This window comes from Cladophialophora immunda (assembly GCF_000835495.1).
Source record: "Cladophialophora immunda strain CBS 83496 unplaced genomic scaffold supercont1.3, whole genome shotgun sequence".
Lineage (NCBI taxonomy): Eukaryota > Fungi > Ascomycota > Eurotiomycetes > Chaetothyriales > Herpotrichiellaceae > Cladophialophora > Cladophialophora immunda.
This window is the reverse complement of record NW_015622543.1, coordinates 1,595,052-1,617,110: the sequence shown is the minus strand read 5'-3', so window position 1 is coordinate 1,617,110 and position 22,059 is coordinate 1,595,052. Positions and strand designations below refer to the sequence as shown.

Genomic DNA, 22,059 nt, shown 5'->3' with positions numbered 1-22,059 from the left:
GGAAATCGACACAAACAATGAATGCCCCGGTGCTTACTGATATTTGGGATCAGTATTCTTGATCCTCGAAAGAGACACACATCGTTGGCCAAGTAGGCTCCTCAAGACCCATCCGACGCTCATGGTACGGAAGATGACGGTCTCTTAGAAGCAGAGAGCTCCGCCCACTTTCGCTCGAATTTCGCGACGACTTGTTTCCTTTCTCCAGGAGTACACATCAGCCCCATACTCTATCTTATGGCCGATCCGAGCACCCTTATGGCGAGTATGGGATAATGAAGACCTGACATACCTCTGATTAACTATTGATGGAAACGGTTGTGCGCTTCTTTCGAGAGCGGTTATGGTCACCTTCCTCTCCAGATTAGTTCCTGAGCAAAGCTGACTCGGGACGGCATCCTCTTTCGCGAGTCTCCCACAGGCATTACGGTGAGAGGAGAAGTGGTATGTAAATGTTTCCTATTGTTATCAATCCACAGTCGAGCAGCATCTGGCTTTCGTACATTCCTGTAGCCGTCCCGCTGTTGACAAGCCGTAAATACGAGGGTCAACTGCACGCAAAAGCTGGCAGAGCCGGGTCTAAAGCAGTTCATATCATCACACTTTCCGCCTGAGAGTAGCTGATCCGAGTAATGAGGAAGAATATAGCAGGATGCACTCTGCCCATAGCTAGCTCCAAGCCTGTCAGACACTGGAAATCGGAAATGGGGACGGGATTATTGTCTCAAGGGAGCCTTGTGAGCTGCAAACAACTTATCACCGGTGCGGAATAAGTGGCAGGATGTAGCCAAATGGCACCACCTTCGCACAGTGTGAAGCAGCGGTAGTGACAGGAGCACTGCGTTTCTACCATGCGATGCAAGGCCCAGGTAGTCGACGTGAGCTCGGGTGATCGACGTAAGAAAAATAGGGGGCCGCAGCCTGGTGTCCAAGGTTCTGTGAAAGACACCCCTCGGCCTACTCTCAACTCACTGTTCTCGTCCTTCCCTAGGTGCCTAGCTTGGGGACAAGAAAAAGGGGTTGTTCGGGAGAAATTGCAGGGGGAGGGTCATGATTGGCAGCGTCTTGTGCAATATTAGTGGCTCTGCCGAAACTCCTGCCGTACGAAATGCGGAACACGGCTGAGACGCACAGCTGTGCAGTCCAAGACACATGAGACCTGGGACGTTTCCTCAGAAAAATGATTCCGAAGAGGAAAGGGGGAAATGCCTCGCGGATCTTCAAAAACCGAATCCGGGCTGTTTTGGGCGTGATGCGTTTCCAAAATTTGCACAATTCTATACACATTTTTCTTTACAAAAGCCCTCACCCTCCGAAACGCCGGCGCTGGGGTTGTTCTAATGATCGTCACGTTTTACATTGTCATCTCCTTGCCGCACCAGGACCGACATTTCTCTGCGGTTCCTCGTTGACAGGCAACTCCGCGATAATCTGGGGCTTGGGCGACAATCCGTGTAGTTCCGACCGGGAGTTATCGTCCACTTCAAACATTGGTGTTGAGGCCGCTTCGAGAGGTGGTTTGTAGTCGATTTTGCTGTCCGTTGTGGCAGCGAATTCAGCCCGGGCCTGTCGTCTTCGTCGTATTGCCACCCAGTACCACAGCCCGAGGATTGCTGCGAGTAGTGCGACGCCCCCAACAACACCGCCGGCTATCGCGCCTGCATTACCCTTCTTCGCGGAAGTGAATGATGAGGATGATTGACTACCCGAAGTGCCTGAGGAACTGTCTGAGGAACTGCCTGAATCGCCTGAGGAAGTAGAATTGGAAGACGAGTTTGCGGGTGGTGTAAATGCTGGAGAACGGCAGTCAGCAAGGTTCCAAACCTCAACAACACGAAGCGCGAAGACGACGTACCAAAAATCGTGGCCAATGTTGCATCACTCCAAGTTGGCTCTTGGTAGCTGTCAGAGTAATACTGTTTGACCACGTCGGGCGTTTCATAGGCAGCTGCAGCTGCATCGTAATGATCCACCCATTCAAAGTCCGTCATATCGAAGACTCCCAGGCCGCTTGCCCAAGGATCTTGTTCGGCACCCAGTGCTTGCAAGGAACTAGGCAGCCTGCCACCTATCGACACCATCTGTCGGTTGCCGATGACGGAGCAGGCATGGCAAGCTCGGCGGACCGGGGTTGTAGAGTTCGACTTGAACCACCGAAAAGCAGGCAGAGAGAGCGCGTAGACATTAAGATAGCCCTCGTCGGAAGAGTGGTTCAGATCAAATGTAGAATTGGTTGAACCACCGTAAACGAACCTGGGAGAGTGTCTTTAGTACAGCAAAACCCAGATGCTGTGTCTTGGGGGAGTTCTTACAATTCGAATCTTTTGCCGCCCCTAGATGCTGCTCCAACGGCGCAGAATTCCGACCTTGGAGGGGGGATGTCGCCAGTTGCTGTTTGTGTGAACCAGTTTCCTGTTTCAATATCATAAAGAGTGATTGTTGACATATCAACCATATGTGCCCCAGTCTCGTAGACAGATGCTTCCGTCGGAGGGGCCTCTCCACCGACCATCACAAGAAACCCTTGGCTCCCGAAATTTGGTGTGTATACCATGCGGGCCTGCGTCCGATATCTGCTCTGGTTCGGGATGATCGCCGTGGAATTCGTCCAAGACTGAGCCACAAAGTCTCGCGTGACCAGACCAGACAGGACAGTCATGTCGGGAAGCGAGCTGACAACATTCCCACCGAAGTTGTAATAAGTGGAATTGGTGAAGGCATTTGCTGAGGCGAACGGGCCTGGCGAACTCGTTGAAAGTCCGTCCGTGGACGGCGCCGTCTCATTCTTCCACGTAACATCGGATGTTCCTGCGGTGAAGGACCACAGCAAGGACGGAAAATCTGCTTCTTCGTACGGCCATCCACCATATCGGCTTATTTTGTTCCGCGTCTTGTCATAGAAAAGCATCGGTTGTCGAACATAGATTAATCCATCCGGATCAGTGGCTGAAGTAACAGCAGTAACTGTTTGGTTCGTCCAAGACTGTGTGAGATCGACCACAAGTGTATTGCCTTCTGGTCGGGGTCAGAACCGGGCTCTCAGGGATGCGGGGGGCCTCCATCTCTTACGGTAGTACATCGTCACCACATCGTCGGCCGGCTCGTAAAATTCGCCTCCCGTGATATATAGGTAGTTATTATCAGCCACCGCTAAGAGAATTAGTACCAAGCACAGCAGTCTGTCGCAAAGGGAAGGGTAGGTCCGTACAAGCAAGCCAGAACCACTCTAAAATAGTGTCGCGGATGAGGGCCGCTTCAGATGCATGAACGGCAGCGAGGCCGAGCGCAACAATTGCGCCCAGCATGATGTCGACGTGGACCTCGATAACAGTAGCAGCAGGAGCGACGACAACAGAAGAATGATGCAGAGGACAACGACAAAGAACTCGGACGCAGGCGCCCATTTTGATCTCTGAAACGTGAGTTGCCCCATATTTGCAAAGGCAGCCCACCCATGCCTGGGGCCGCCTGTGCAGCAGCGCCTAGTTTCTGGTATTGTTTTCAGAACCCAGTCAGGGCGAAATTGGGCTTGGCCAGACCTGCCTCTATTCCCTGACGAGCCTCATGCCTAGCACAGGTGTCCGCTTCATATAGAGGCAATTGAGGCCGTAAATGGCCCAGAAAGCTGTCAATATAGGTTGGCTCTTTGTACAAGCACCTCAAATTCCTGGCATAATCATGGCCTGCAACCGCCAGACAGCCAGCCTAGAGAGGTCTACCAGTACCATCGGTAGTGGGGTGGTTGGGCGCCTCAATCAGGCCCATTTCCAATCATACCGTCGATCTGTCGGCCCCCTAAACGCTCATTAGTTCAAGCAGTGCCACCAGTGGTAACAGTTGTACAAGTAAACAAGGCTCAACGGCGCGTTACGGGCGACTATTGGATGAGGCAGGGCGCATTTGTTTGCTCCGCTGGGGGCGGAATTGGGTATTTGTCACCAGCAGAGCCGTGCCGCTCAGTGTTTTTAGGAAGGCAGAAATCACTGACGCCGGGTAGAGATAGCTAGGGAGGGATCTGGGTGGCTTGAGTAGTTTTACGCCTCCCCCGCGATTTCTGGACGACATATAGTACTTGCGCCAATTTTAGTCAGTCCAGCATTATCCCTCGGTGACATAGACCACCTGCCTCTTCCTCCCGCTCCGTTGATCAAGTCGCTGATTGTCCCTTTCCTGTGCAATGAGCGGTACGATGGCGGTGACTTCGAGACGTATCCGTCTCGGGCAGGTTGGCAGGTGCCTGAGGCTGATAGCCCTTTTCTCCTTTTCCGCCGCGACCAACAAGTCTATGACGAGCGTGAGGTTGGCGCGTTTCTACAGACATGGCTCTACTTTGGTCTATTATTTCAGATCACTGGTCGCCAGGTTGAGCCTGCTCTCTTCCGCAAGACGACGCCTACTGGCACTCCACAGTTTTCGTCTGAGCCCCTCACCAACATTGTTAGCGACTGGTCTGTCGAGGCGCTTTCGCACCTGCCCAGAATGAATACCAGGCAGTCAGCCCATCGGCTCGAAGCCTGGGTTGATGAATGCTACTCTGTACTGAAGAACGCCGACGATATGCTTGACCGCATTGTCGACGCATACGAAACGAGGGAGCACACCATCATCAGCCATGTCGGACTTAGCATCGCTGCTCTAGGCGATTATCTAGGTCGTACTATTGCTAGCATTGCTCTTGAAAGAGGCTACCACGATGAGGACTTTCCTGCATGGACGCTCTCGGCGTCTCTTTCCCAACCTGTGACGCAGAGAATGCAGCATTTCTGCCCCAACAGAATATACAGTTTCATTAGCAACGGCATCGGCGCAGGAGCTTTATGGTATGCTGCGAACCTAGAAACCCCTCAGGTGCACGATCTACATTCAACTTGTAGCGCTGAACAGTGCAACTCACCATTTGTTGACCCGCAACTGTATAAGGTCCAGCATCTAGACGAGGCTTGCAATTGCAACTTCCAAGAACTTGCGACCCCTTCGCTGCTTAATACCGTCCAAGAAGGCTCTATCGCCCTATTCACAGTGCAAGAGACTCGAGGGAGAATGACATTAGCTTTGCATAATCAACGAAAGACTCCAACATATGTGGCGATCTCGCATGTGTGGGCGGATGGTCACGGCAACTTGGACTCCAATGCTCTTCCATCGTGCTTCCTCCGCAATCTGCAAGCGAACGTCGATGCTTTAGGGCTGACACCGGGCACCCAGACACCAATCTGGATGGATACTTTGTGCCTGCCTCGCCATCCTCTTGAGCTCCGAAGGAAGGCTGTTCTGCGCCTCAGCGATATCTTCCGGCATGCCGCTGGTGTTCTGGTGATAGACTCATACCTCCAGACACGAACGTGTGCAAATATGTCGGCGATCGAGATACTTGCTCGAATATCACTTTCAGGGTGGACTTCTCGTCTGTGGACATTCTCTGAGGGCCGACTGGCACGGCAGATCTGGTTTCAATTCAGCGACACGGCGATCAACCTCCATCGATACATCAGTGCATGGCAAGCGGAATTGCGGGAAAACCAGATTCCGTCACTTCCATCAACCAATGTGGCATACCAGATGACAAGCTTGTACACGGCAACCACCCTGACCCGCGACAGTGACGTTGAAGAGGAGTTACTGCAGCTTTCGCAGATCAAGGCTGCGCTCGTTTCACGTCAGACTAGTTGGCAGAGCGATGAGGCTTTGTGCCTAGGAGCGATCCTTGAACTTGACTTGTCAGAGATTATTGCAGCCAACGACAGTCAGAAAATGGCTGCCTTGTGGCGGCAGATGCCACCAGCGTATCTACCAATTGATCTGGTTTTCACAAAGTTCTTACCAAAGCTCGACCTGGATGGGATTCATTGGGCTCCGGCCACCCTGTTAGGCGGCTCAAATCATGGTCTTACAGCTCTACCAATGTACAACTTCGCCCTCTACGCGACACCCACCGAGGATGGCCTTCTGGTTGACACGCCATCAATGACATTCGATGCTGGATGCTCAAGCGATGCATCATCTTTAGCATCCAGGCGGAATCTCATCCAAATCTGCCGAGATATCCAAGAATTCGAGGCGACGAGGTGGGATTTTCTCCTCCAAGACCAGAACGGAGCTTGGTATACCTGCTTCGTAACGGATCTGTGGCACCAGACCCCACGAGAGCCCCTCTATCGGCAAGAAGCCCCCGGAATATTACTTCTCGTCGAGGAACCGAACGTCACCGACTATGATCTGCTTATCGGAGCAGAGAGCGACGATGACAACAGTGAAAATGAGCCCGAGAGACCAAGCTATCTAGGGGTTTTTGTGACCTATCTCCCATCTGCCGCAACTCCTCGAGTCAAGGCACACACTCATGTCAGTGTCAACATGGTACCCCCTGAGCACTGGGCATACTTCGACGAAGCTGTGACCTGTGCAGCCGGGTACAGGAGCGAGCACCAGGAGCTCCAGGACGATGGAATCGAGAGCGAGGACGACGAAGACGTCGTGGACGAGTTCCACGACAGCATCAGGTCGTGGGTGGAGAGCTACCCTAGGCTTTCGGAGCTCTTGGAGCTTGAGAGCCACGCCGCACTAGACGACGACGAGCGCCAACAACACGGTCCTCTCGACAAGGAGGCCTCTCTTCTGGATGCGGTCGGCTGCGTGGGCTATTTCTGTCTTGTGGGTGACTACTTCAAGGTAACGCTGAGCAACGAGGCGACCACATGGTGCGTCGATTGATGCGTTGAGCGACATGGCCTTTCGTTCAGGCCTGTGATCATGCTGAGCAGCACCGAGCTGGACTTGACAAATGAATATTCCACCGTTGAGTCAGACAAATGCAATTTCTTGAATTTGGTGCGAGCAAACCGCAACGAGGCTGCTTAAAGGCAGCAAATGACAGGTTTTGAGCCCTTTCAGCCTCATGGTTCTTCAGAGGATCTGCGGCGTCAACTTTAAGATCGGCGAGACTAGGGAAATAGTCGATCATTCTCTTGGCTCAAGGTATCGCCGGGATCGAATTTAATGCGTACAATACTTTGTCGCCATTGCCCGTCTTGCGCAGGTGTCTATAGGCTGTCATCATGATCATTTAGTGCTTTGTCATACTGGCTGGAGAGGCACCCGCTCAGCCGGAGAGTCTCTGGGTAGTAGACAAATTGGCGACGGGTGAAACGGAGGCGGTGGAGGCGGCCGCACACAGCCGTACACAAATCGATTACACGCTCCTTGCGGTGCTTGATACTACCCAATTTCGAGGTGTGCGGTCTTACTGTGGCGACACGGGGCACCTGGGCCACTCGCCATCCAACTAGGCTTGAAGTAAGGGGGAAAATTGGGAAGAAAAAAAGAGATTAAGTCCACCTTCAATCGCCTTTGGCTCCCGTCGACTCTCACTCATCAATACGAGGAAAGCCATGTCACTCGACCTACGCACCTACACATCTGGCAAACGGCCGATCGACGCAACTGGCCAAAGGCAGGCATGTATCATTTCGTGTTCAAAAACCCCAAACCTCAGTCTTCGGCGGATCGACGGCTCGCCGAGCTGCAGGATGCCGATGCCAGATCTCATGCAGCTAAGATCGCTTACCTGAAGAAAAAGGCGCGAGAGCAGGATCGGGCCAGCAGCTCGATCAGCAGTTCCCAAGACGAGGTGGCCCAGCTAGCCGCGCCCAAAGATGTGAAATCTGCCGAGTCGTTCAAGGCCTCGATGGAGGAGCGTCTCAGCATCGAGGGCCAGACTAAGACGGCGCTGGGCCACGGTCGGCCATCGCCCGCTCATTCCAAGGGCGTTAGACTTCTTCCCCGAACTAAACTGTCTGTCCAGTCGCTTCTTTCACAAACGAGCAGAGATCCATTCGACTCTTATCCTGAACGTAGATTGCCGGAAAATGTAGAGAAGGTGGTGCAATATGGTAGGTGGTCCCGGGATCCGATGGTATACCCGCGGTAGGAGATTCTTTGCTACAGTCGTCATGAGCACAGCTTCAAACCGATATCCATGGCACTATGCTGACAAGGCAAAGCTTTCGACAGAATATGGCCCGACATGCTCTGCTCGGTACGAGGCGAGAATCTGGCTGTTGCAAAGCGCGAATGGAGACACCACGGCCTCGACGACGAATTACTTTTCCACGTCCAGGTTGCTCTCGCCTGCGGCCTGAACCTAGCTTTACAAAATGTCCCCAAGGTTTCGGAGGCGCTCGGTCTCGCCCGTTTATCTCACTACTCCAAGGCTATCAGATTGCTGAAGCAGAGGATTGAGAATCTCGACGGGCCGGCCTCGGAGGACCTCATGATGAGCGTTCTGATATTAGGTGTCAACGCTGATATCGAATCGTCGATGCCAGAATGCCACCCTCGATCGCCGCTGGCTACCTCTCAATACATGCATCTCTATGGGAGACTCACGCTAATGCCGAGTTATGCCGCGGCGCTGGAGCAATTGGTCAGGGCTCGGGGAGGAATCTCCGCGCTTAAACATCTGGCTTTGCCGGACTGGCTTCTTTTGTGAGTAGCTGTGGATTTCAGAAAACAGAATGTCTGCTCACCCGTGATCAAGGGCTGACCTCCACCACGCGTCGCGGACCGGCGACAGACTCCTGTACCCTCGAATCCGGCCGTATCATTCAATCGTGAGCAGCGGTAGGCACGTTCTTGACGCCAAAGCCACGTTGCTGTCCGAGAAACTCGGAGGTGGATTCCACAGCATTGACGATTCTCTCACCACGGGCGTGCGCGAAGCGGTAGTGAAGGGTGTGGAAGCTACAGTGGCGCTGGACCACTACCATCGCCACGAAAATAGCCAACCGTGCCTGGTTGACGTTATGCTTGCGGCAAATGAGGCGCATCGATCGTTCCTGGAACTCGACCCAAGAGAAGGGTTGGGTCTGGAGCAACTAGTGAATAACTGCTGTCGTTTAGGATCATTGGTGAGTTGATCTTTCAGCACGTATCTTTCTCACCATTTCTTTTCATTATTGCACCGAAATTCAAGTCTCGAGTACTAGCACCATTTCGGCGCTGAGGTCCATTGCATCACATCCTCAATGTTAGAGTCACTGACCTCGAATCACTTGCAGATTTATAGTGATATGGTCCTCTTTCCAATGCCGAGCTGCACCAAGATAAAGCCACGCCTCGCTCGAGAGCTGAGGCAGCTTTTGGAAGAATTCCAAGACCTGAAGATCGTAACAGAAGATTTCAAACATCCGGTCTCGGACATGGTCCTGTGGGTGCTGGTCATGGGTGGAATTGCTGCATCTTTCACCGAGCACCGGCGGTGGTTCCAAGACCGCTTGAGGACCAGATTGAGAAGGACCAAATCGGACGCGAGTTTCAGTTCCGGAACTTGGGCGGAGTTCAAAAGGCACGTTTCCAAATTTCTTTGGTGGGATCCTGTGGTGGACAGGCCTGCGATGGAGCTGTGGAATGAGGCTACGCATGAGCTCCGCGTGGCAGACAACGAGATGAAAGGTTGAGAGTTTCAGGCAGCGTTGGGGGCGGGAATTGACGAAGGATGACGACGAGAGCTCGCAATCAGATCAACAGAATTGCTGGCGGACGCATTATTATGAAGATAGTCAAGGAGAAACACAGGATCCTTTGATACGGACTTCGGGGGTTACAACGTCACGGGCATGGAACAACCATTTCGCCGGAGGAGCCGGGCTTCTAGGTTGCGGAGACCAAAGAATGTGAGGTCACTTCGCATTTCTCCAAACTGCGCCCATACAGACTGTGTCGTGTCCAAACTTATGCCTGAAGCTCTACTTCTTCTACGCTGGCCCCTTCGTGTTAATGTCTCAGTGTTGACTTCTTCGTAAATCCAGCTCCGGGATAGTGTGCCTCCACTGACCTTGTCCATCGCAAGCATGTCATGACGTCCTATGCCTTAGTTCCGGTGCAGAGGCACAGCATCCATCTCATTTGTCAAACCATCCTCTAGAAAAGGTACCACGCGGGCACCGTCCTGCAAGTGATCCTTCATGCTGAACCCTGCCTCTCTTCTCAGGCGCTCTGCGTGCGCTGCACTGAGCCCAACACCGCGGATTTTCATTGTCGGTAGAAATTTCAGCAAAGGCCTGCGGCAATCGTCCACAGGACCCAATCCGAAGAAAGAGCAAGATGGCTCGACGTCCTCGCAGGGAAACCCTCCACCGAAAAGCCCGTCGATGGAGGAACTCCTAGCCAACACAAATCCTCAAGACAATTCTCTCCTGGCCCCCGTACACATAGCGGAAGATGCAAACGCTATCCTCAAGTCCGATCACCCTGCCGCCGACATCCTATCTCAGTCAGGCATAGTTGTTCAGCGACAACTGGAAATGATGAACGTCTTGATCGGCTTCGAGCAAGCCAATCGATATGTCATACTTGATCCCCACGGGAATCACATTGGGTACATGGCCGAGCATGAGGGTGGCATAGGGTACACTATGAGGAGGCAATTCTTCGCAACACATCGGGCGTTCACCACCCACGTCTTCAATCGTCAGTCGCGGGAGGTGCTGAGGTTCCATCGCCCATTTTCGTGGATCAACACTCGCATTCGGGTCTACGACCCCTGGGACACGCCTTCCGAGACCCAGAGATCCTCTTCCACGATGCTAACTTCACAAAATGCCGATTCGATAGACCAGCCACAAATATCTCCTCTTCCCCTGGAATCAATGCGCATCATTGGCGAGACACATTCACAGTGGGCGCCACTACGCCGTAAATACGATCTCTTTCTTTCCCACGACCTCGCCTTGAATGACCCTGGCCCAGATGCGATCTCAAGGAGGAGAGGTGAGGAACTGTCGAGCCTGCAGCAGAGCCAAATTGCAGAAAATACCAGGTCTCGTTCGACCACAGACTTTACCCAATTCGCCGCAGTCAATGAGCCCTTCTTATCTTGGGACTTCTCTCTGCTGGATCAAAACAACCAGAAGATCGGATCGGTTAATCGCGAATTCCGGGGATTTGGACGAGAAATCTTCACAGATACTGGAAGCTACGTTTTACGGATGGATGCGGCTGGGACGCCAGAGCCAGCAGACAAGCAGGGTGACCGTGGCTATGCAGAGGCATTGGGGGGGAGAGAAGGCAACTACGGGATGACGCTTGATCAAAGAGCCGTGATGCTCGCCACCGCCGTGACGATCGATTATGACTACTTCTCTCGGCATAGCGGAGGGCATGGATTCTTCCCCATCTGGCTTGGAGGTGGTGCCGGAGAAGCGGCTGGCGGCGCTGCTGGAGCTGGGGCAGCCGGGGCCGGAGAGGCTGGAGCTATTGGAGCTGCTGGAGCTGCCGAGGCTGGCGGTGCTGTTGTCGGAGGAGCTGGTCGAGCAGTTGGATCGGCTGCAGGCGGAGCAGCAGGGATGGGTGAAGGTGCTATTGCGGGCGCCGGGACGATGGCAGGTTACGAAGCAATGCAACGGGGAATGGGACGAAGGTCCGAGCCCGCAGCCGATGAGGACAATCCTCAGCAACGACCGTCTCCGGATCAGCCCTCTGGCCAACCATTCGATACTGACTTTCCGCAAAGCGGTTCTGACGAGCCGCATCAAGGTGAAGATATCTGGGGGTCAGAAGACTCGGATCCTTTTAAAGACGGACCTCAAGGAGGAGGGTCTGGAGCAGGGGAAGGCGGAGGTGGCGGCTGGTTCTCAGACTTGTGGGATTCTTTCTGGGGCAGCTGAAATGTTCGGGATGCGCTCCCGCAAGCAATCTACGTTTGGGTGGGTGACAAGGCTTGGGAGTTAGGTGAGCGGGCACAGGGAAGACAAAAGGCATTCAGGTGAGTGATGATGGAAAATTGATGACCTGTTTTATATGACCACAAGATCTGTTTCGAGGTCAAATGTATATCGAGCAGCACCGACCACGCACTCGACTCATTCAAAAATCTACTATCTATAACCCTGCAAATGGAGTCCTCGAACCCAGACAATAGAGCACCCACACGCTCAATGCGCCCTTGTGAAAAGCTCCATCGCTTTCGCAAGTCGATATGCTCTCTGGCGCAAGTGGACGCTATACAGCGAGCTGTGGTCAGTTCAAGCTGGTGCTACTGTGCTCCACTCAGGCCTGGGCGCACGTCTTCCACCAGCACTGCCCCCGGTGTCACCTTTTCATTGATGTTATGCAACTTGGGTCCATTTGCAGGGCAGAAACTCCCACTCCTTATCTTCTCCCTGGGTTCCAAGAGTTCTTGGTATTTCTTGGGTCTCATCACCGCAGCATTGACCAGCGAACCAAGATCCCGAAACCCCGCAGATCCTCTTGGGTTCCTCCAGTCAAACATGCAGCTGGTGCGGGATTCCGCCCATGCAGCCGACACTTGGACAGCGAATATACTTGGCGCAGCCTCATCCCTGGTCTTTGAGATAATGTGACATAGTCCAAGGACAAGTCTCGGCCACAACTGATCGACCAGGAATCCTCCGCCCAAAGGTTCAGTCTGACAGCAGTTGCCAGGCGAGGTAGCGTCAAAATGATAAGTATCGAGTCTTCCTCTTTGATCCGCTCACCATCTCTGGCTCGCTTTGGCCTTCCGTGGAGGTAGGAAGCAGTTAGGTCAAGTTAGCTTGTCGTATTCTATGCTTTCCTTCGACGTCCCTTTGGTTGTTCTCCAGGATGGATCTTCACCAGAGGTATTCTACTTCATCCCCAGACGCGGATGCTGCAGAGAAACAGATCAGAGAACAAACAGTCTCGCCCATAGAGAGCCGACAAGGTATCCATGGCGGCGAGAATGAAGAGAGAACTCGACTTCACCGCGGCCTCAAGGCCCGCCACATAACCATGATCGCCATTGGGGGCGCTATCGGTTGGTCACACAGAGGCACTCCAGCAAAACAATGAATCTATTCTGACTTTTGACGACAGGTACCGGACTGATTATTGGAACTGGCAAAGCTCTGGCCCAGGCAGGTCCAGGCTCTATATTCATCTCATACACCATTGTCGGATTGCTTGTCTACCTTGTCATGTGTGCGCTGGGAGAGATGGCCGCCTGGCTGCCGCTGTCGTCAGGATTCACCGGTTACGCCGCCAGATTCTGTGACCCTGCACTGGGGTTTGCTCTCGGCTACACGTCGGTCTTTCCCAACCCAATACATTGATATCGAAAGGCTAACGTGCACAGGTATTGGTTCAAGTATATCATAGTGACACCCAATCAATTGACTGCTGGGGCATTGATCATCCAATACTGGGTGGACCGGGACCGCGTCAATCCCGGAGTGTTCATCGCCGTCTTCTGGGTCGCCATCGTCTGCATCAACTACTTCGGCATTCGGTTCTTTGGCGAGTTCGAGTTCTGGCTCTCTACGATCAAGGTAATCGTCATCGTCGGTGTCATCATCTTATCCCTCGTGCTCGCCCTGGGTGGTGGGCCGGACCACGACCGCAAGGGCTTTCGCTACTGGAGTGACCCCGGGGCGTTCGCAGAGTACATTGAAGACGGCGCCACGGGACGGTTCCTGGCCTTCTGGTCCACCATGGTGACGGCCACGTTCGCCTACCTGGGGACGGAGCTGGTGGGCGTCACGGTGGGCGAGGCGCAGAACCCGCGCAAAACGATCCCGCGGGCGATCAAGCTGACCTTCTACCGCATCCTGTTCTTCTACTGCCTCAGCGTGCTGCTGCTGGGCATGCTCGTGCCGTACGACAGCGAGGAGCTGGCGTTCGCCAACAAGGCGTCGTCGTCGGCGTCGGCGTCGCCCTTTGTCGTGGCCGTCAAGCTGGCGGGCATCACGGCCCTGCCGGGCATCCTGAATGGGTGCATCCTGCTGTTCGTCTTCTCGGCGTCCAACTCGGACCTGTACATCGCGTCGCGCACCCTCTACGGGCTGGCCAGCGAGGGCCACGCGCCGGCGCTCTTCCGGCGCACCGACTCCCGCGGCGTGCCGGTGTACGCGCTGGGCCTCTCGGCGGCGTTCGCGCTGCTGGCGTTCATGAACGTGGCCGACGACTCCAAGACCGTGTTCGGCTACTTTGTCAACCTGGTCACCATCTTCGGCCTGCTGACCTGGATCTCCATCCTGGTCGCGCACATCTGCTTCGTGCGCGCCCGCCGCGCCCAGGCCGTCCCGTCCGCCGCCCTCGCCTACACGGCCCCGCTGGGCGTGGCCGGCTCCTACGGCGCCCTGGCCATGTGCATCCTCATCGCCCTCACCAAAAACTTCGCCGTCTTCGTCCGCTCGCCGTCCTCCTACGGCGCCTTCGACTACAAGAACTTCATCACCGGCTACCTCGGCATCCCCCTCTACCTCGCCATGATCGCCGGCTACAAGTGGTGGACGCGCTGTCGCCGCGTGCGCCCCGCCGAGGCCGACCTGTGGACCGGCAAAGACGCCATCGACCGCGAGGAGGAGGAGTTTCTGGCCGAGAAGGCCCGGAAGGACGCCGCGACCAAGGGCCGCCGCGGCTGGTTCTACAGGACTTTCGTCGCCTGGTTGTTCTAGCGGACTCACTTTCGACACTTCGTCAACGTGAAATGGTCACGAAGTGTGCCTGCTGCCCTTCACTGTCATACTCTCAACAGCCGTCGGAATCGATTGATGTACATATCCATCTACACATTACCTCACGACCCGTCGTCCATTCTCTTGCTCTCTGTAAGGATTGTAATCATCTCGTACCCAAAATTATAACACCAGTCTATACATCGACCAGGGAGGTACGGAAACCGAATCCTCGTTCCAATCATAGTGTGTGTACCTGCCTGATCACGGCTGCAACTCATCCAAAAGTCGAACAGACTCGCGCCAGTACCAAATCGCCCTGGAGATGACTTCGTCCCTATCCGCGTGGACCGTGATGAGCAAGCCTCCCGCGAAATACTTCTTGACCTGCTGATTTCGCAAGATGTCGCCTGCTCCTTTGAGGCTGTCCAACGAAGAGTCTGAGAAGGAGGTTCGCATCTTTTCGTCATAGAATAGAATCATTCTGCGTTGTTGCTGCGAAGGCTGCGGTTGAGATGCATGGTCATTGCTGCAGCGTTCGAGCCGCCATTCCCTTTCGGCATCGCGCTGTCTCTTGTACTCTTTGAGGACTGCCTTTGTAGTTCCGTATATGGTGTTGCGGACCGACTTCGAATATGGCTTATCGACAAGCTGGACAAACACCATTGTCACTCGGTTGACGGACTTGACGTCCTGTAGCGAAAGCGCAGAAGACGACATGACTGTTAGTATAATATCGTCCAGACTGTGGGCTGACCTGGTCGTGGATGAGCTGCCTGGATGAGTGGCGAAACTTCTGTTTTCCGCATGCATGTCCATAGTCCTTCCAGCATTCTTCTCGCCATGAGCAACACACTCTGCTAGAGAGGTGCTATGCTTCTCCGAACCATGTTTGGTACGGACGTTCTTCAGTTCACTAAGGGGCTGCCTTTCGATAGAGGCAGAGAACCTCTGGTCTGTGGTTGTCGTTGGGGTGCGAAATACTGCTGGAGGCTGATATGGGTGAACAGGAGAGGTCTGTCTTCGGAGGGACGACCCCAGAGGAATGAGAGCTCTCTTGGCTGTATCGATCCTCGGCCGCTTGTGGGCTACGGCGGGCAAGCTGGAACCCTCGCGTTTACGCTTCACGCCCAACTCAGGACCAAAGGTATGGTTTATTGACACTGGCAGTGCCGTAGATCCGTCCACAAGCTCAACGTGATCTGCTGGTAGCAGAGGATGGGATGGTCCATGATTGCTCGCGGTGCTGGGGCTTAGTGTGCCGTCATGATTGACAGCAACATCGCGACTGCTGAGAGACGAATGTGTTGGGTGTACGCCCATAGCCCCACCGCGGCTGGCAGTCAAAGGAGACGACGTACATATGCTGATGCTAGCAGTCGAGACGCGTGAAGGACTTGGCGTACCCCCGGCGTGGAGGTCGACACATTGGTCTCGCTTTCCATCGGCTTCAGTGAGACGCAAGATCCAATCAATCTCTTCCTGCTCTTCAGGGCCTGCAGGTGTGAGGCTATCCTTTGCCATCTCCTGCAGCTCCTCAAAGCTATGGGTCTCTGTTAGAGGCCGACCGAAGTGCAGCCTGACGTTACGAGGAAACCGCAGGGTGTAATAGGCAACGTCCGAGGGCTTTGTAAAGGCCGCCCCAGTGACTTCGACAACGAATGGCTTTGTGAATAAGACCGTGGGAGGTTGACGCCTAATATCCGGCTGGTCGATATTGACATCCATCTGCTCTGTCGAGTCGGAATAAGGCAAGCAGAACCCCAAGCCACGCTGGTTCAGTTCCCGAAACGTGTCTTCCGACATGGTTTGACGTGTAAGGATGTCTAGGATCAGAAACTCTGGCTTGCTTCCAAATCTTTGAACGATCTCCTTATTCTGGAGGCAGGCAACATAGAAGGCTGTCCAGTTGGGAGATCCACCGCACTGCTCTGCTTCTGCCGCATCCCTGCGTCCGCCAACAATACAAAGATCGGCCGCGTCCCCAAGTCCCTTGATGTAGTCCTTCTTCAGCTTGATGGCGTTAGCGTTCCAATTGATTGACAAATAGGGGTCGCGGCGACCCTTGAGCACGAATCCTTCCCATCTCTGTTCAATCGCATGCCCGAAAAACTTTCGGAGTTCCTCCTTCGCACTTGCGGAGCCGAATCTGATCTCCCGACCCTCGCCAATCTGAGCGACACCTTCAGTGACACTGACGATCTGCTCCAATCGCTGTCTCCGCATATGATGAGGCTCATTGACCAAGTTCTGGCTGTCATGCCACAGGCAGTCATAGAAGATGATCATCAGTTGTTCGTCTGGCGATCTAGGAGAATCGGCAGCTGCGCCTATGGCTCTGCCGTTGTACTGGATGTATTTCCTGATCTTTTCGAAGGGCATGATCGATTTTCGCGAACGGCTCCAGACCAGCATTTCGCCCTCGAGTATACAGTTCTGAGTAATAGCACAGTCCGGTTCACTAAGGCGTAGACCGGCTTCCAGTGCTGGGTGAAGCGGGACCCAGGGTTTTGTTGAGTCTTTCCCGCGTTTGGAGAATAATTGTATACAGTCTTTACCTTTTAATTTGTCGATATGGATCTGGCAGTACCAACCGTCGTACTTCCGCTCGACGCTCATCGTCCTTGTATTCGCCATCAGACAGCAGTGCCTAATACTTCTTGCCTTGCCATACTCTTGGCGTTTGATCATAACACCAAGCTTAGGTGTTACGAGACGGGCGCATTCTTGTCGATATTTTCGTTGCAACGCATTTGGTGGATCATAAGGAATGGAGATCAATTCGGGCTTCCCCAGGATCTTGATCGCTTCGTCGAGAGAGTTTTGAAAGGGCAGAATATCAGGCAGCAAGAAGTGGAAGCATCCGAGGACTAGGTGTTCTGGAATCTGTACAGGACTATAAGATTTCAGAATCATCCGTACGAACCATTTGGCCTCTTTGCTGTGCAGTCGGGATAGAATGGACCGTAGGAGGACCTCGGCTTTGACGCCATCCCTACGGTTTTTCAGCTCAGGGCAAGCAAACCTGGAATTCGCAGCAAGCTGTCGCAAAACATCATCAATCTCTTCCAGCGTTACCTCTCGTTCGGGCGGCGACGAGTCGTTCTCGGAGAGGGCCATGACACACTTCTCAAGGCAGGTGGCAAAGTCGAGACCTGTCGCTTCCCATGCTTGCAACTGGCGGCCACGGGTCGTGTTTTCGATGAACAGAGCCTTGCATAATACACTGGCCAACGATTTCTCCTGCAAGCCATAAACAAGATGTGGCACTCGACCCAATAGCAGGCAAGACAGGAATGCCACAGCGGAGGGTCCATGCCGAAGGATCTCAGAGTCGTGTTGACCAAACCATGAGATGATGAGTTCGTCCGCCGGCTTGCAGTGACGTGTGGAGGAAAACTGGGCTTGTTTCCGCGCTGCATCAAGTTCTTCAAGGAGTTGTACTAGGTGTCTGTATTTGAAGGGCATTGGGGCTTGCGCCTCGCCACAGATCAGACGTGGAAGAGCTCGTTTGGAGGGGAGGTCGACGTTTGGTATGGGAGAATGATTGATTGGTCGTGAGAGGTGCTAGAGGGGTGGCTGAGGACGCGACACCGCGACTTCCAAGATTCGCGCTAAGGACGCGATCTCACGTGAGCGACCGACGCTGGTGAACATACAAGCCCCTTGTGCCACTGTCGGCTTCCGTCGTCCTTGAATCATCCATAGAACTTTCATGACCCGTATATATCGGTATAGTAACTAGCCATCATGCTCACCGTCCGATAAAATGGGTTAGGAGCCTTATAATCGTCTCGCCATGCCCATATCAGTCTCCTTGACGGCTTGTTTGTTTGTGCCACGAAGACAAGCACTTTAGCATTACAGGTCAGGAATGGCACTTGCAGCTGGACAAAGAGCTTGCTCATATCATATAGCAAGCAGCGGACATCCGCAGAAATACTGACATCTTTTCTGCCTGGTAGGTTCGCGCACAAGGAGCGAGAGAGCAACCAAAGGGCTCTTTTATTCGCCAGCAATAGCCTCTTCAACAACGGTCAAACGTCCGAGAAGAGGCTACAAAGTCGACAGAACCCATGGGATGCTGCAATTGTGAGCCGAGTCACAGGACAATTTCTAGATCCCAGGAGGGGGTTTCTAATCAGCTATACAGTCTGATTTCCAATCCTCTCAACGCTCAGAAGTGCCCTTCGCTCTCAGACAGTCCGAAAGCACAACTTCACCTTCCAACAAGCTTTCAACGTCGCTGCAGGCCCAGCAGACGAGCCATATTGTGCCCAATCACCACGCTTACGCCTCCATGGTGATCACGCCGGCATAATTGTGGTCTCTTAGCATTCGGATCACAATGACCCGTGCCATGGACGATCCAGTGAATCTCAGAGCTTTACCGAGTGCGCGCACTAGCACCCTCACAGGAGTTGACACGTAGGTAAAGAGGCCCTACAATCGATTTCTGAGAGAACTGGCGATTGCCCTATCATGTCGGACCCCCGCACGGTGACGCAAGGACAACTCATTGAGAGTGGGGGTATCACTGCATGTCGCGATAAAAACAAAGGCAAGCAGGTAAAGCACAGAAGTTTTGGAAGTATTCTGCAGCATAGCAGTCCTCTCTAGAAGTGCCTTGGCCTGCTTCTAAACCGAGCAAACCCTACTCACCAGGAAATGTCGTCTTTCAGCGCCCTACGCTTCCATGGCCGCTCAGACATTCGCCTCGAACAGGTTCCCTCTCTACCATGTGGCCCAGACGAGATTCGCATCCGCCCAGGCTTCTGTGGGCTATGTGGAACTGATTTGAAAGAATTTACCTCTGGACCTATCATGTGTCCGCAGCCTGGCTCATCACACGAACAGACCGGTGCTCGACTGCCTGTCATTCTGGGACATGAATTCTCGGGCACTGTGGTTGAACTCGGCCCCAGCGTATCTAATGTCAAAGTGGGAGATCGCGTGGCTGTCATGCCTAACCTGGGAGATGCACAGTTCGGGCTGTCCAAGTGTGCGATGTGTGAGATCGGCAGGATCAATCTGTGCACCAAGACTGCCTATTACGGTCTCGACGCTTTGAGCGGAGGTTTCTCCGAAGAAGCAGTCGTCAAGGCCGCGAATGCATTCACACTCCCTGATAACGTGCCCCTGGATGTCGGCGCATTGGTCGAACCCCTCTCTGTGGCATGGCACATGGTTCGCGTTTCGGGGTTTCAAGCAGGACAGGACGCTTTGGTGCAGGGTGCAGGTCCCATCGGACTTGGCCTACTCCTGGTCCTCAAGGTCGTCGGCGCCAGACGCGTCGTGGTCAGCGAAGTGCTCGGGAAGCGGCGGGACCGTGCTCAAGAATTCGGCGCAGATGCCGTTATCGATCCCACATCATCAGGTTCAGATGACACAGCGGGCAACTCTAACCCCGTGGTCGCAACCTGCCGTCAACTGACGCCGGGAAACCTGGGCGTGCACGTCGCCTTCGATGCCTCGGGGCTCCAATCGACCCTCGACACGGCCATCGCGGCGACCCGGCCCGGCGGGACGATGTTCAACGTGGCGATCCACAGCAAACCGATCCAGATCAACCCGAACGACCTCGTGATTCTAGAGAAAAAGTACATGGGAGGCATCGGCTACACGGCGGACGATTTTCGCTCCGTGATCTCGGCGCTGGAAAAGAACGCGGACTTTGCGGAGAAGGCGACCAAGATGATCTCGGGGACCGTGCCGCTTGAGGATGCGGTCGAGAAGGCGTTCAAGGCACTGTTGGAGAAGAAGGAGGATCATGTCAAGATCTTGGTCAGGGGAAGCCAGACTTAGTGCCGATGAGTGGAATAGGCGGACATGAAATATGTGGGGGTAGTCGTTGACTTACAGGCACGCAGTCGTGACGTTAAAGCGCAAGGATTGTGATCGATCGTCACGAATCGTAACTGAGCCTTTCACAACGAGGTCGTAGGAGAGGCTTCTTCGGGAGGACAAACGAACAACAGACGGCAATGAAAAGGATGGGATGGGTCTGGAAATGGGTCTGGAAATGGACATGCAACCTTAGCAGAGGATCAACCCAAACTTGACGGTCATTAGAGCTCGAGAAGAGTCTTAACGACTTCTATACTTCAATGGTATCGCCCTTCATTCACCCTGCGCATCCGTCCGATAATTGGAGAAGTACAGCATAGATCGGAGACCACGGGACGAAAAGGGTGGAAAGTAATAAGTATCATTAACATTATGTCTACAGCACAGTACCAGAGTAGCTACACAGGCACGGCCGCAGGACGGACTGGCAGTATCTCGTAGCAGTATTTCGGCCGAGCGACCACCCGGCCTGTGACGTACCCGACACCTCCAAGCCCCCGAATCTCGAGCCTCAATCACACTTTCGACCCGATCCCTGCGTCCCAAGTGAAGGTTAGATGGGAGGAACAAAAACAATCAGATGAATCAAAGGGGAAAAGTAAATCAGATCACAGCACCAGCTCGCTCCACGATCCTTCCTGCCTGCCATTCTGGGGTATCATCAAATGGAAAAATAAGAACAAGGTGGATGAAGAAGAGGCCAAAATAAGAGGGAACTGTTCTGTTCGATATCGTAAGAAGGAAGAAAACATGAAACAGCACCATAAGGGAGAATATTTGGAGCGAAGCAATTGCGAAATCCATGCCCGTCGTAAACCCGCAACCGGAATCATAAGCATTGCAACACCGCAATGAACATCCTCAGGCGGTGAAGGGTCGACGCTTTGCAAGCAATCCTTCGGAGACGAAGAGGGGAGGCCGTCCGCCCATGGTTCCTGTCCGGCTATGTGCTTCCCATCGTGGAGCTCGGTAGTCGCAAACCTAGCCCGATTTCCTTTCTGCGGTGGACGGCAAGTTGGAATACATCGCTGTCATGCTGATCCCGCTCACCGTACCGAACTGGTGCCATGTTCAGATACGGGTCGTCACTGAGGACGACGCTTTCCTTGTGGCTCCACTGTCCGCCGCTCACGGCCCGTTCGAGTTGTTGCACCAGGTGCGAGTTTTCACTGTCGATTCCCACGAAAGGTGCGTGCGGGACAAGGTACTGCCCGTGGGCCCGGGCGTCGAAGAAATCCTCGCCGCGCCGGGCTTGTGGTGTCGAGCTCGATGGGTACCCTTGCTGGTTGTGGTCCGTCCTGGTGCGCAACGCCAGGGGAGCCACGTGGACTTCGGGCTCGGGGCTGTCACCGCATACACTGACGTCTTCCCAGATGGAGCCGCCGCCGACGGACATGACGGACGGCGATACGCACATGGCTGGCGGTGGCAGGTCGAGATCGGCATGCAATGATGTCCGTGCTGCCGGCCTTGTTTGGGGCGGTTTGTTCAATTTCGGTCCAGACTGCGCCAGCGGACTCGAGCCGCGACTGGCTTGCTGTCTATCCAACGACGCGGCGCAGGGCGTGCTCGTCGTGGATGGAGTACAGCTGGTGCTTCGCAGACCCATGACACGTTTATTCATGAGCGGAGACGGAATCGCGACGATGTCGGGGCTTTCATATCCTGCTGCGCCAGTATTGGAGCCCCTGGTGCTCCTCTGGTCAAGGAGGCGGCCCTCGGAGTCCATGCTTCGCAGCATCATGACTGATTTCCGAAGGGTGAAATCTCCCGATCCGGT

General features: G+C 54.1%; 7 protein-coding genes across 7 annotated transcripts; 5 read left to right on the top strand and 2 right to left on the bottom strand.

Moving 5' to 3' along the window:
* Nucleotides 1–1,196: 1,196 nt before the first annotated feature.
* PV07_05082 (uncharacterized protein) lies at nt 1,197–3,544 on the bottom strand. The gene is made up of 5 exons (XM_016391954.1): nt 3,209–3,544; nt 3,070–3,150; nt 2,313–3,015; nt 1,856–2,253; nt 1,197–1,793 (listed from the first exon to the last, which is right to left on the bottom strand). Exons 1-5 carry the CDS (start codon nt 3,402–3,404, stop codon nt 1,363–1,365), a joined length of 1,809 nt encoding a protein of 602 aa, XP_016249473.1. The 5' UTR covers nt 3,405–3,544; the 3' UTR covers nt 1,197–1,362.
* A 134-nt stretch (nt 3,545–3,678) lies between these two features.
* PV07_05081 (uncharacterized protein) lies at nt 3,679–7,034 on the top strand (the record flags this gene model as incomplete). Its single annotated transcript, XM_016391953.1, has 2 exons — nt 3,679–3,786; nt 4,033–7,034. The coding sequence occupies 2 exons, from the start codon at nt 3,679–3,681 to the stop codon at nt 6,709–6,711; spliced, it is 2,787 nt and encodes a 928-aa protein (XP_016249472.1). The 3' UTR covers nt 6,712–7,034.
* Nucleotides 7,035–7,313: 279 nt separating this feature from the next.
* On the top strand, nt 7,314–9,543 carry PV07_05080 (uncharacterized protein). Its single transcript, XM_016391952.1, has 4 exons — nt 7,314–7,889; nt 8,001–8,484; nt 8,537–8,906; nt 9,057–9,543. Exons 1-4 carry the CDS (start codon nt 7,457–7,459, stop codon nt 9,453–9,455), a joined length of 1,686 nt encoding a protein of 561 aa, XP_016249471.1. The 5' UTR covers nt 7,314–7,456; the 3' UTR covers nt 9,456–9,543.
* Nucleotides 9,544–9,705: 162 nt separating this feature from the next.
* PV07_05079 (uncharacterized protein) lies at nt 9,706–11,922 on the top strand. Its single transcript, XM_016391951.1, has one exon. The coding sequence runs from the start codon at nt 9,963–9,965 to the stop codon at nt 11,661–11,663; it is 1,701 nt and encodes a 566-aa protein (XP_016249470.1). The 5' UTR covers nt 9,706–9,962; the 3' UTR covers nt 11,664–11,922.
* Nucleotides 11,923–12,507: 585 nt separating this feature from the next.
* PV07_05078 (uncharacterized protein) lies at nt 12,508–14,877 on the top strand. Its single transcript, XM_016391950.1, has 3 exons — nt 12,508–12,793; nt 12,853–13,060; nt 13,112–14,877. Exons 1-3 carry the CDS (start codon nt 12,601–12,603, stop codon nt 14,430–14,432), a joined length of 1,722 nt encoding a protein of 573 aa, XP_016249469.1. The 5' UTR covers nt 12,508–12,600; the 3' UTR covers nt 14,433–14,877.
* On the bottom strand, nt 14,622–17,900 carry PV07_05077 (uncharacterized protein; the record flags this gene model as incomplete). The annotated part of the gene is made up of 1 exon (XM_016391949.1): nt 14,622–17,900. The coding sequence occupies one exon, from the start codon at nt 17,898–17,900 to the stop codon at nt 14,697–14,699; it is 3,204 nt and encodes a 1,067-aa protein (XP_016249468.1). The 3' UTR covers nt 14,622–14,696.
* A 1,059-nt stretch (nt 17,901–18,959) lies between these two features.
* On the top strand, nt 18,960–20,237 carry PV07_05076 (uncharacterized protein; the record flags this gene model as incomplete). Its single annotated transcript, XM_016391948.1, has 1 exon — nt 18,960–20,237. The coding sequence occupies exon 1, from the start codon at nt 19,101–19,103 to the stop codon at nt 20,235–20,237; it is 1,137 nt and encodes a 378-aa protein (XP_016249467.1). The 5' UTR covers nt 18,960–19,100.
* Between the last annotated feature and the right edge of the window lie 1,822 nt (nt 20,238–22,059).